This window comes from Lepus europaeus, chromosome 7, assembly GCF_033115175.1.
Source record: "Lepus europaeus isolate LE1 chromosome 7, mLepTim1.pri, whole genome shotgun sequence".
Lineage (NCBI taxonomy): Eukaryota > Metazoa > Chordata > Mammalia > Lagomorpha > Leporidae > Lepus > Lepus europaeus.
In genome coordinates, this window is record NC_084833.1 from 46,415,449 (window position 1) to 46,429,288 (window position 13,840).

At 37.7% G+C, this 13,840-nt stretch overlaps 1 protein-coding gene across 2 annotated transcripts in view; it reads right to left on the reverse strand.

Annotated features, from left to right (window-relative positions):
* Positions 1-13,840, reverse strand: part of ZDHHC13 (zinc finger DHHC-type palmitoyltransferase 13) — a 52,328-nt gene that overhangs the window by 23,435 nt on the left and 15,053 nt on the right. For both annotated transcript variants that reach the window (XM_062196393.1, XM_062196392.1), the window contains exons 2-9: positions 12,353-12,498; positions 9,995-10,117; positions 8,674-8,751; positions 7,388-7,532; positions 5,982-6,046; positions 3,477-3,639; positions 3,090-3,215; positions 375-508 (exon numbers count right to left, since the gene is read on the reverse strand). In XM_062196393.1, coding sequence (XP_062052377.1) covers positions 375-508; positions 3,090-3,215; positions 3,477-3,639; positions 5,982-6,046; positions 7,388-7,532; positions 8,674-8,751; positions 9,995-10,117; positions 12,353-12,498 — 980 coding nt within the window. The remainder of the gene's footprint in view (positions 1-374; positions 509-3,089; positions 3,216-3,476; positions 3,640-5,981; positions 6,047-7,387; positions 7,533-8,673; positions 8,752-9,994; positions 10,118-12,352; positions 12,499-13,840) is intronic.

The window sequence follows — 13,840 nt, forward strand, 5'->3', positions numbered from 1 at the left end:
TTAGGTTGTTTTAACTGAAAATCACAGAAAGAAAAATAACTAGCCTTTAACTTTTCAAAAAAAAATTTTCTGAAAAACAGGCAAAAATACAGCAAGATATAAAATGGTTACAAAAATCTCCCTACTATTCATCAAAACAGTTCAAAAAGTGGCAGGGTATTTACTTTCCAACAATCATCAATGCAATCAAATTACAGGGTTGAACACTTTGCTTTCAGCCAAATCATAGGCTACTAGCACCCCCAAGGATGCTGTTCTATGTTAAATAGTATTTATAGCTCAATAAAAATCTGTGATTCCAGCTAATCAACAACAGAAATAAACAATTAAATTGGACATGCAGTAAGCCTACTTGCAGAGACTAATATACACACCTCGGAAACAAAGATGTCAGAAAAAATAATGTCACTAGAAGACATCCTTTCAAAAGCCAAGAGTCTGAATTGTGGTCCAATATGTATCCAACAGCCCACATGGTAATCACAGACAGCAGCAGCAGCAGGAACAGCTATCAGGAGATTCAGAATTTTAGAACTTTGAGGGTGTCACTTTCTAATTATCTAATAACAATTAGTTCAATACAAGAATTACTTCCTAAGTATACAACAAAATTAAAATTGCAGAATTAACAGATTTTTTTCCTTCAAAGTTGCCAACTGATAAACCTCAAGTTTAAGAAGACACACATCCTGCAACCGCCTTTTAGAAGCCCTACCTTTTATGAAAGGTTGCTAAAACATGCTGTGTTTTGCTTTTCTTCCCTCTAGGAAATGGTGGTCTTTTAGAAAAGTGCTAATGATAGCTGAAATTTTAAGAAAACAATTCCTCTCCAATAGTATTTTATATCAGAAAGCAAGATAAAGGCACCACATCAAAATCAATATTCCCAAGACTCATATACCCAGGAACTCCACCCTGGGCAGTGGGTGGTGTCATCCCCAAATAAAAGGTGGAAGGAACAGATCGGCAGAGATGTGCTTACTCTGCAGAGTGTAGAACTGTAAATACCTGCGGATACCTAGGAGAAATCCAGAAGGGAGTCCACTCAGGTCTCTTTCCAGAAGACTTGAGATTTATGAGCATATAAGCAGTAAAGCTATGAGTGCACAATGTCCCAAAGACTGTGTAGATAGAAAGGGACAGAATCTTGCCTAACACAAACATTTAAGGTTGAGGGGAAAAGATTAATTTAAATTCCCAGAGGTAACCAGGAAAGCCTGATCAGAAAGACAGAATGAGAACCTGAACAAAGAGGTTTCTGAGAAGCCAGGGAAGAGAGCTTCAAGAATTGAGTAGTCTGTGTCAAAGGTCACATGAAGGTCAAAGAGTGAAATATCGAGGCTGGCATCATGGCACAGCAGGTAAAGCCACTGCCTGTGATGATGGCATCCCATATGGGCACTGGTTTGAGTCCTAGCTGCTCCAGTTCCAATTCAGCTCCCTGCCAATGGCCTGGGAAAAACATGGCCCAAGTGTTTGCGCCCCTGCATCTACATGGGAGACCTGGATGAAGCTCCTTGCTCCTGGCTTTGGCTTGGCCCAATCCTGGCTGTTGTGATCATCTGGGGAGTGAACTAACTGATGGAAGACCTCTATCTGTCCCTCTCTCTAACTGTGACTTTTAAATAAATAAACAAATCTTTTTTAAAAAGAGTGAAATACGTCCCCAGTATACTACGGACTCAGGTTCGTTTTGGAAAAGTTAAAATACTGCCTGCCTGGACTATTGCTCACAATGTAGGTGGCTGCACGTTTCTGCACTATAGTCCTTTAATTACAAGATCTGACATCCTGAAAGCGAGCTGGGCTTGTGCAACAGCACAGGAAAAACATATCTTGTCCAATAGTCTCCCATTTTTACTTCTCAAAGTCTCATCTGGGGATGGACAATTTCAAATGATATCAAACCCTTAAAATGTATCCAATTCAGGTTGCTTGATGACATAAAATGAGCAAGCTTAGGTTTCAAAAACGTAAATTTAGAAGCTACATAATGTCATATTAGAAAGAAGAATTAAATATGAATATCAAAATTCTAAATCCTAGGTCTGACACTAATACATGAAACTCACAATACATTCAACAAATAGGTGAGGGCAATCTGCATGCAATGCATTGTTCCAGACACTTGGGCCATATCTGCAAATTAAAGGCCTCCTCTCATAAAGCTTAAATTCTGGTTGGAGAAGACAGACTAATAAATGTATGAAGAAAATTTTATAGTACCTAAAAATCTGGATCACACGTAGTTTTGCAGGCCAGCGTGGGGACTTGGCTTTTAGACCAGGAGAGGTGGGGAAACACAAAAGGAAGGCGTTCTAGCAATGAACGACTGGATCTGACTTACACTTTTAAAAGATCCATCTGTTAGGCCAACATTGGAGTAAGATAGCGTCGGATTCTGGATTGACACTGAAGGCAGAACAGCCAAGCTGCCTTTCCAATGAACTGGGTATGTGGTGTGATACAGAAAGGGCAAAGATGTGTGGAAAGAGAGACTTGTCACCTACTGAGATACAGAGGCTTAGATGGGGGCGGGGTGGGGGGGAGAGGGGAGGGTAGAGAAGCAGATCAGTGGTTCAATTTTTGATATCACATTAGAGATACTTCTAGACACTGAGCTGGATGGATCTGGAAAGATATGGACCCAGAGAGATAAATATGGGAGATGTCAACATATAAATGACATTTAGGGAATAGATAGAAAAAAGGTTCAGAGAGAAAATCCTAGGATCTGCTACCAGTTAGAGGCTGGGGCAGGAGGAGTAGAGAAGCTGGCAGCTTCTGGAAGAATCTAAGCTATTCACATTTCAATTCATTCAGTAAATAAATGTGAGAATGCATCCTCATATTCATAAAGTCACATGCAGGTTTAGAGCTCATCAAACTGAGGACCAACAACAAAGTCAATGACAGTATCAAATTTTCAGCTCTGGGTTGTAGGACACATGAGAAAGGAAAGATTTAATGTACAGAGAGAATACAACATAAAGTCAACTCACTAGTTTCCCTTGATGTCCTAAGAAACAGAAACATATTAACCAAAACCATTCTTATATTCCAAAGATTAGGCTCCCAATGAAGAGTACCTCGCATTTCTGTAGCCACCGCCAGAGTCTGAACTTTTGGTTGGCTCTCATCTTGGCTTCTGTTCTCAGCATGTGAATAATGAGACGATTTTTGTTTTGTAGAGCCACATCAAGAGGTGTTTCTCCCTTAATATGAAAGAAAGCATTCAATTATATATATAAATGTATAAATATATATATATATATAAATGTGCTAGCCATGTTTTTTTTTTTTTTTTTTTAACTCACCAGAATCACAGACTCAACACATTTCTTCCAAGGGTACCTAGCTGTTAGTGTTTATATCTATTTTGTGGTAATCGAAGACAAATACATAGCCTATCTTTATGTTAACTTATCATTCTTCTAAGTAAAGATAAACCAAAGGAGATAAATACCTGATCATACCTTAACATTTCGGATATCCAGGCTAGAACCAGCTTCCAAAAGTTTATGAACTGCATTCACATTTCCTGCTGCAACTGCCCAATGAAGTGGAGTGTTTTGGTGGATTTTGTCAACCACACTGAGTGAAGGATTAAATTTTAAAAGAAATCCAGTGGGTTCTGGCCTGTCTCAAAGCAATAAAATACCAAGGGGTGTTATCAGACATGATGATTTGAAGAGTAAATGCAAATAATAAAGTTTTTAAGGTAATGCATCAATTAACCAATTAAGAAGTGTTCTGAACAACTGGGGTGGGGGTACTTCTTAATACAGAATTCTAATCTAGTTACTCACAGGAGAACTTTGGGGAAAAAAAAGACATCTATAAAGTGATAGTCTATTATACAGGTAATATAATTTTTTTAAAGATTTGTTTATTTATTTGAAAGGCAGAGTTATAGAGAGAGAGGAGAGGCAGAGAGAGAGAGAGAGGGAGAGGTCTTCCATCCACTGGCTCACTCCCTAATTGACTGCAATGGCTGGAACTGTGCAGATCCAAAGCCAGGAGCCTGGAGCTTCTTCCAGATCTCCCACATGGGTACAGGTGTCCAAGGACTTGGGCCATCTTCTACTGCTTTCCTAGGCCACAGCAGAGAGCTGGATGGGAAGTGGAGCAGCTGGGACATGAACCAATGCCCATATGGGATGCTGGCACTGCAGGCGGTGGTTTTACCTGCTAAGCCATAGCACCGGCCCCAGAAAATAATATTTTAACATCAATACAGTGGAATAACTGTTTTTGTGTTTTAGACTTCATGTTATTTTTCTACTGGTTAGCACATGTTTTTAAAGATTTATTTTTGTTTGAAAGGCAGACAGAGAGAGAGGGAGAGGGAGAAGGAGAGGGAGAAAGGGGGGGCGAAGATGGCCACAACAGCCAGAGCTGAGCCAATCTGAAGCCAGGAGTTAGGATCCAGGAGCTTCTTCTGGGTCTCCCACATGGGTGCAAGAGCCCAGGCACTTGGGTCATCTTCTATTGCTTTCCCAGGCCATAGCAGAGAGCTGGATCAGAAGTGGGGCAGCCAAGGCTTGAACAGGCGCCCATATGAGATGCTGGCACTGCAGGCAGTGGCTTCACCAGCTATGCCACAGTGCTGGCCCCTGTATTTTTTTTTAAATTGTGGATTTAAGTTTGGCCAGTATTAAATGTTATTTATCTAATTAAAGAGGAAATACATGTTATTTTTGAGGAGTTAAATCAAGAGCTAACTTGACATACTCTCTCTATTCATTTATTAAATAAAACAGGTATAAATATTATCCTAAAATATTTAGAAAATTATGAACTAGAAGAAGAAAATATTTTACTTTATCGCCAATACATTCTCTTCCTTCATGACTACAAGAGATTATTTAATAAAATAGTATTCTATTTTAATTATTCTATCAAGATCTTTAGAGAATATATCATTCCTTAGAGTTAACAAGGAAGATAAAACGCTTTTTGACAAAATTCTGCCCCAGCCCCACCACTCCATGAACAACAGGAAAACAGCATTAGAATTCAGTTATTAGAAGAAAGAAGTACAAATAGAATCAGAAATTCAGTATAACAAACTGTAGTGCTTTCTCATATCTGCATAAAATACAAGCAATTGGACCATACTTGTAATTGATTACAGGTGCTTATAAGATACATACATAGGGGCCGGCGCCGTGGCTTAACAGGCTAATCCTCTACCTTGAGGCGCCGGCACACCGGGTTCTAGTCCTGATTGGGGCGCCGGATTCTATCCCGGTTGCCCCTCTTCCAGGCCAGCTCTCTGCTATGGCCCGGGAGTGCAGTGGAGGATGGCCCAAGTCCTTGGGCCCTGCATCCCATGGGAGACCAGGAGAAGCACCTGGCTCCTGGCTTTGGATCAGCCAGATGCGCTGGCCGCAGCGGCCATTGGAGGGTGAACCAACAGCAAAAAGGAGGACCTTTCTCTCTCTCTCTCACTGTCCACTCTGCCTGTAAAAAAAAAAAAAAAAAAAAAAAAGATACATACATAGGAAACTTTAAATATGTAAATGCCTGACAAGAACACACAAACACTCTCTTCATAGAGCAGTTACAGTCAATATTGTCAGAGCAGTCAATAATGATGCCGGGGAATCTCAAAATTACTGTTTTCCTAAAACAGATTTATCAGTCAGATTTTAAATTATGAGAACATTTAAACTTGTAGCTGTTTTTAAAATGCAAAAGAGGAAATTTAAGTTATGTTACTATAAATAAGTTTGTTAAGGAACTGCTATCTGTTCTTTAAGGGAACTCTTCTTACCAGTAGTTTTCATATTACCATGTATTTCAATAGTACCTTTTTAACTACAGCTACAAGTCTATATCACAATCACAAGGCAAAAAATCTTACTGTCTTGAGAACATACCATCATCTCTCATAGACTGAGATACTTAAAATCATATACACAGAAAATAAACTGATGGAATCAAGAATGAGATTGAGGCAATTCTATTAGACTCACCCAATTACTTTGTGAGCTGATAACATAAGAGGCGTCTGCCCATTTACATCTGTCATATTCACGCTCTATTCAAACAGAAGAATTGATTAGCATAACCATAAACACAGTCAAAATTCTCTTTCTTCTCCTGGTAGAAATACATTCAGTGCTATCAGTGGGTCTACCAGAAGAGTTCAAGTATCATGTGAATAAAAGAATGTTGTGTTTCAATTCCTTAGGGTAAAAACCCATGGCTTTCTACAAGGTATTTTAAAAGGGGAAATCTGAGTACATGATGTAAAGCATTATATGATGTGAATGGAAGACACCTGGGGGAAAAGTAAACTTGCTAACAACCCTCGGAAGTCATCCAGCTAGACCTTAACTGACAGGTTAATTCCCACTATCTTTTCTTACACAAAGTCATTCTGTTCTGCTCAACACTTTCTGTAACAGTAGACACTCCCTATCTTCTGATGCCAATTGAGATTTTGGATTTATAATATGAAGTTTCAAATAGTAAAATATGAATAATTCTTTTCTATTTTCTGAATTAGAGGAAAAAGGAAATCATAACTCCATGAGAGTATTTTCCTTTTAATAAAATAGGTCTAGGTTTTTGATACACAGTTAAGTCTCTAATCAAGCCAAAGAAAAAGAATTTCAGTTACCAGTGATTCTTAGGAGCTCTGGAAAAACAGAACTTGGAAAGGAGCCCAAAGAGAAGCAGAAATGGTTCCTCCTCATATACCATTCCAAAATAAAACCCAGGGGGTTATAATTATTCTACTTCAATTGGCAAAGTCTGAGAGAAAGTACTTATTTAATGGGAGCACTACCCTTGCAACAGCATTTGTGCAAACATGTTTCCACTATGGTTACAGGCAAGACTGCTAACATATCAACTACTTTGTTACCAGGAACCCATGCCAGGCAAGTATAGCTGACAGTGAAACTCCCACTGCCAATAACCTATAATTTAACCTATGCCTCTTAAGGCAAGTCAATTTTCCTGAAATTACTTTAGAGAACAATAAGAAACACACTTTCAAATTGGATCCTATTTGGGCTCAAATAATGAAAGCAAATGATGGGTTAATCTGGTGATCTGACTACCATTCCTACATTCAATCAGAAGAAAAATATAGGCTTTGAAGGCATGTTTTTGAAAAACTGCAAATTACTAGGCTCATAAGAAAAACAAGTTTCAGAAACATCTATTATATGTTACTGAGCTAAATGACCTGTCTTTTCTCTCCAGTGAAGCTGGAAAAGCAGTAGTCAAGAGCTACACATTTACTAAGGCTAATTTTTAATATCTGGGTACCCATTAACTTCCACTTTAAAAACGAGGACAGACTATCACTAATAATCTTCCCAGTCTCTCAGGTAATAATAGCTGGAGTGTAAGACAATTCAAAGCATACCTGTCCCTTTGAGATGAGATATGCTATAATAGGCATGTGTTGAAATAAAACTGCCAGGTGAATACTGCTGAATCCCTCTCCATCAATGAGAGCTGGGTCTGCACCATGCTGAATTAATAATATGACCATAGGTAAATGCCCTTGTCTGTAAAAGGAAGACAAAAAAGTATGCTATATTCTGCACCATCCAGAAAAAGAAAAAAAAATGCAGGGAGAAATTGATACTCCTAAGACACGAGGAATTTTGATTAGATATCAAGGAAATTTTCCAACAGCAGGATTTTTGAAGCACCAGAGGTTGTCTAGATATTTGACTTAGTGCCTCCAAACTTCTAACTACAAGGATAGTCCTCGAGGGCAAGTGACTGACCTGATGACCTCCAAATCTACCTCAACCACACTGCTACCACGTGCAAATAATTTTATATGGCTAAGGCTAACAACCAAAATTTTAAAACCTCTTAGACTTCACTGTTGCTATTAAAAAAAAAAAAAATTCATGAGCCAGATGTGTGGAAGTATAAAACTTACAGAGAATGAATATCATTAAGAACCATATATGTTTATACTTGAATACAGTAGGCACTGTCCTTTAGTAGTTTAAAAGGTAAATTACCCCTAGATTCTGCAAAACTCTTGGTTATAATGAAAAGACTCAACTTCTTGCTTTACATGAACAATTATGCATTTTAGTTTAGGTTCATGTCAACTCTACTAGCCAGAGAATGGAGCTAAAATAAAAGGAAAAGCTGTTTAGTATCCAGATTTATTAATTTCAGCTTCTGAAGGCCAATACACCTCAGAGGAGAGAGGACAGTGATCCAACAATATAAATGTTCTAATAAGTTGACCAACTCAAAATTTCTTGTTAATCTTGCACTAACCTCCAACCAGTGGACCCATAAGGCCCCAAAGGATATAGAGATACACTTTACATTTACTTGAAGAAGGAATAAAATTTGAGATAAAATTGAAACTATGTAAGTTTTCAAATGGGCATATATCATTCACTGAACTACTGCTTTTATTTCATGTAACCAAATGCAAGACATATATTCTAATTATAAAAAATAAACTATAAAACACACATTTAAGTTTGATAATCATAATGGTGCTCTAAATTAAACACCAAAATCTTCCTTTCTTAAACTCTTTAAAACTACACAAATAAAGGGGGCCAAAAAAAAAAAAAAGAAAGCCCTTCAAGCTGAATGTAACTGCCATTTCCAACACAGCATTCACTCACCTCAAGTGTCTAATTAATTTTAATATTTAAAGAAACCTACCGGATGGCCCAGTGCAGAGGAGTTGAATTTAAATCTCCACCTAATTGATCTACAACAGCACCTCTTGAAATATAAAATCTGTTAAAAACAGATACAAATGAAAATAAGGTTTGAAACTTCATATTGAGAAAGAAAGTACATTTTTCCTATTAATATAAAAATGTTTTGGAAAAAAGAAATAATAACTCTAATATAGAAGTTTGAAAGACTTACAGAGCAGTGTCAAACAAACCTCTATGGTACATTCTTAGCATGCTGATGATTATTCTTGCTGTAATTAGCATTCCATCACAGCTCACATGCCAAATGTATGATGCTATTCTCTACATATCCTAACTACCTCAGCAATCCTAAAATAGCTTATAGTATCATATATTCCATTTAACTTGGAAGGGGACAGGTGAAATCAGGAAACTTACAATGGTTGAAAATCAGAAGTACCACCTGAGAATGGATTCTAAAAGTAATAAAATATTCATTTAAAATCCTTTCAGAAAAGATAGACATTTTGAATGATTTGCTGTCTATTCTTGGGACACAGATGTGATGCACTGTATAAGGTGAACCTGTAAGTTAATAAGAGATTTTCTTCTATGGTTTATAGAAGATAACCTCATTACTTTAAAGTTTTTCTTCATATATTATCTACACAATCTGCCAGTTTATTTCCACATAAACAGAGTTTTCCTGTGTGTATATTTATGAGAATATCTCAAACTTTAGTCAATTTTAATTTTTTAAACTTTAAGGATTTAAAATATATAATACTATAATATAAATTACTCATGCAAATATGCATATATATTTTGCTTGCTAAGATATAAAACAACAACAAAAAAAATGAATAGGCAATAGTGCTTTATGAAGGGAAATCACTTTATACAATTCATATATGCCCACTTAAAACTGTTCCATGTTTAGTTTTTTTAGAAAAAGGTTAAATTTCCTACTTACCTATTCCTCCTGGCATCACTAAGTAAGACATCTTAAAGTTTCCTCTAAACTAGACACAAGATTCTACTATCCATAGAAAATCCGTCATATGTTTTTTTTCAAAAAATTTTCACTTTCACTTTCTAAACTTTACCTTGGGTTTTATCTCTAATTTTCCTTTTAGGACCAGTGAGGGTGCTGCCTTAATGTTCTCTAAGGTCCTTCCTTTTCAACTCTAGTTAATGTGCATAGCAGAAGGTTTCAGGAATTAATTAACAACAGACTGCAGATGGTTCAATTCTCATACATGCACTTAAAGAAAAAGAAAAATGAAGACGTGATCCAGAATCAGAAACACACAATTAGCACCTTTTACACCCCATCTTACCTTACAAGATCCAGCCTGTTGTTAATAGCAGCCCAATGAAGAAGTGACACATTTTCTTTGTCTGGTTGTCGGACATCATATCCTGCATCTACTAACTCTTTACATCGTTCAAAAATCCCATATCTCAAATAAGAAAAAAGGGGACAAAATTGATATTATTAAAATACTTTCAAATATCAAAATTTTTTCCCTTTACCATGTCTCTTCTTTATTCAAACTTTCCTTCTGCCAATACAGAGAAACAAAACAGTTATCCCTCAGGGTCCACGGGGTAATGGCCCCCTGAAGAAACTCAAATTCATGGATGTTCAAGTCCTTTATATAAAATGGCATGGTATTTGCATATAACCTACACACATCTTCCCATATACTTTGGGATTGAACCTGCAGGTGGGAACCTGAAAACACAGACAGGCACAAGCAGAACATAGTGCAAAGCCAAACAACAAAAGCAAACTTAGTTTACTGACTGATCAAATTAATCCATTTGGAGATGAACTTGATTTTCTTAAACACACTTTCACACTCACATATGCCATCTCCTTCAGTAAGTTTCACTTGATCTTCTAGCATGTCTCAGGAACACAGGGTGCCAATTCCTGCCAGCAGTCTTATCTTTGAACCAAACCAAGCCCACACAATAACCTCACCATAAGGGAGAAAAATCAAGAACCAAAAACATGGGCATCCTATAGGTGGAGCACAGGGAAGAATGATCAGTCTTTCCTGCGGGAGACGGAGTATGATACATAAGCTATGTGTTTACACTGAAGGCTGACAAAAGGCAAGCAAAGCTTTTCAAGTACAGGGAACAGCACACAGAGAAACCGGAGACATGGAACTGCATGGGTATTCAGAAAAATATAAACAGTTTAGCACTGTTAAAGCACAAAGCCTAAGACAGGGACTGGCAAGAGATGTGACTAGAAGAAGTAGTCGAAAAACATACAGACCTTCTAGTGTATCCTATTAAGTTCAGACTTTATCTATAGTTCAATGGGAAACCAACAGAGGGCCTTAAAGAGGAAAGCACTCAGACTTTTAGTTTTCAGAGAGATCACGTCAGTGGCAGTACTTCCGGAAACTGCTCAGAACATGGTAAGGACAGAGACCGAGAGACCAGTTTAGAGGTGACTGCAATAAACACAGGTAAAAGACAACGAGAGCCTAACAAGGGGAAAGGCGATAGGAACGGAAAAGGAAGGATGGAATTGCGCGATATCTGTGACTGTCAGGAATGAGAAATACCTATTCATGATGCTACAACAAATTTTTAAGCCACTTATTAGCAATATTTCTAACAGAAACTTGAATGCTCAATAGGCCACTGGGTTGTTTTGAAACTTACTTAAAAGGACCTCAAAGTTTCCGGTCCTCAAGGGTCAAAAATCAATATCCACTTAAAGTAGTGGTTACCAGGGCCTCTAGAATCCATATTAATACTTGATTAGTTTTTAATATGCTTTGAAATTGACATACATAACACATAATAAAATGTTAAAGCCCAATAGGCTAATGAATTACCAAACATCTTTGCTTTTCACAAAATCGTATCAAGTTAGTACGGTGACATCAGTTCATTTCATGCTGATTTACTAGAGCATGATCTACATTTGATGGGCAACTTAATAGGCAGATTTTATTTGACTACTAAGATAATGAACTAACACTTAATATAGTCTAATAGACAAAATATTTTTAAATATGTTCAATGGCAAGAAATGGAGGATATATTAATCATTAATGAGATCCAAAAGGGTGAAAACGTTGGAAATAATTGTGATACCTACAATTTGAAAATCTTAAGGAAAACTTCAAAAATTGGACTTCCATTTTCAGTGCAAGCAAAACAACCCACTGTATGTTTCAAGTGGTCAGAAAATGTATTTCTACCTTATGGCATTTCTTCCAGTGCTCCCTGAACACAGGAAAAAATTCAATAAATAAATAATTGTTAAAAATATCTATAAACATGTGAGTTCCATCTACATATTCAGGTTATAGCACATTTTAAGTTCAAACTCAGAGACTTGTTTTTGTGTCATTTTAAATCACCTGTTCATTCAACAAACATTTACTGGGCATGCTTTTACAAGACAGGAACTGTGTAAAACTCTGGAGCAACAAACAGGAAGAGGATACACTTGTACAAAAAAAGCTTCCCCTTGCAATGTAACTGGGGAGCCTGGTCCATAAGCACTAAGCACCCTGATGCCATAGGATAAACACCTTAAGTGCTGGTATTAACGAATTCCCAGTATGAAGTGAGGAAGGTAAACAAGTGGAGTGCCGTGAACTATACATATATTATCATAACCCAACAAAATATAAGAACAGAACAAAGTTTGAAAGACTTACTGAGTAGCTTTTACAATATCACAGTTACTGGAGTCCTCTATAAGAGGAATAATCTCTCTCGCCTTGGCAAGTTCTTTGTCTCCGTGTGTGCAGACGCCATGTCGACCAAACCCTGGAGGGTGGGGGCTGTGGCTGTGATTCTTGCACTGAAGAGTAAGAGTAATTTGACAAAGCATATATGAAAATCAATGTCAGTTAAAGATATGGGATACTCAAAGTTTCTCAGCTTCCTAGAAGCATAAATATATCATAAACTTAACATGTATGACATATATATTTCTTTAAAAAAAAAGACTTTATAAAGTGTGACCTTGATTATGGTGATACTTCTGGCCATTCGTTTACATAATAACCAATCTAACTAATCTCATAAATTATACAGATTCCTAAGCAGGACTGGATTCAACCTTAGTAAAATATATTATTTTTTTTTTCAAAGAAATGACATTTTAAAGAGAACCTCCTCGAATTAATACTTGCTAAGCCCCTTAAGGCATTTGGATCTGGCTGAGAAGCCCATGAGAGCATTTCAGGCATGGATGATCCACATGAAGGATCTCTGAGATCCCAGTGGAAAGAAGGGGCCATCAAAGAAGGAGGTACTTCTCTCTGAAGGGAGAAGTTCCACTTTGCTTATGGCTAAATAGTGACGAAGTTTGTAGACTCTAAAAGCTTCCATAGCCTTGGCAGCTCACATCAAGAGCCTCGGATGATCACTGACGTCATAAGAATGTTAACTTTTTTTAAAAAAAGATTTATTTATTTTACACAGAGGGGAGAGGCAGAGAGAAAGAGAGGTTCTCCATGGGGCCAGTGCTGTGGCGCAGTGGGTTAACGCCCTAACCTGAAGCACTGGCATCCCATATGGGCGCCGGTTCTAGTTCCAGCTGCTCCACTTCCCATCCAGCTCTCTGCTATGGCCTGGGACAGCAGAAGAGTCCTTGGGCCCCTGCACTCCCATGGAAGACCGGGAAGCTCCAGACTCCTGGCTTTGGATCAGCACAGCTCTGGTCGTTGAAGCCATTGGGGGAGTGAATCAGAGGATGGAAGACGATCTTTCTCTCTCTCTCTCTCTCTCTCTCTCTCTCTCTCTCCCCCCCATTGGGGGAGTGAATCAGAGGATGGAAGACGATCTCTCTCTCTCTCTCTCTCTCTCTCTCTCTGCATCTCCTTCTCCTTGTAACTCTTTCAAATAAATAAATAAATCTTTTAAAATATATATATGAAATGATCTTTTTTCAGACTCTGGGCAATAGGAAACATAGGACTGTGATCTCCAATGAAAGAGAAAAAACAAACCACATGAACCCAATGTTCCAGTAATTTCAGAATTACAAGCACTGAGAGTAAAATATTTTGTTTCAGAGTCAAGAATCATCATTAAATGAGGACACAGAAATCAGGGGCTGAGGAGGCTGGAAGCTGGGAGTGGATCTCAAGAGAAGTAAGCTAAGCAGAAAAAAATGGCTTCAAAAATCTACACAGGGG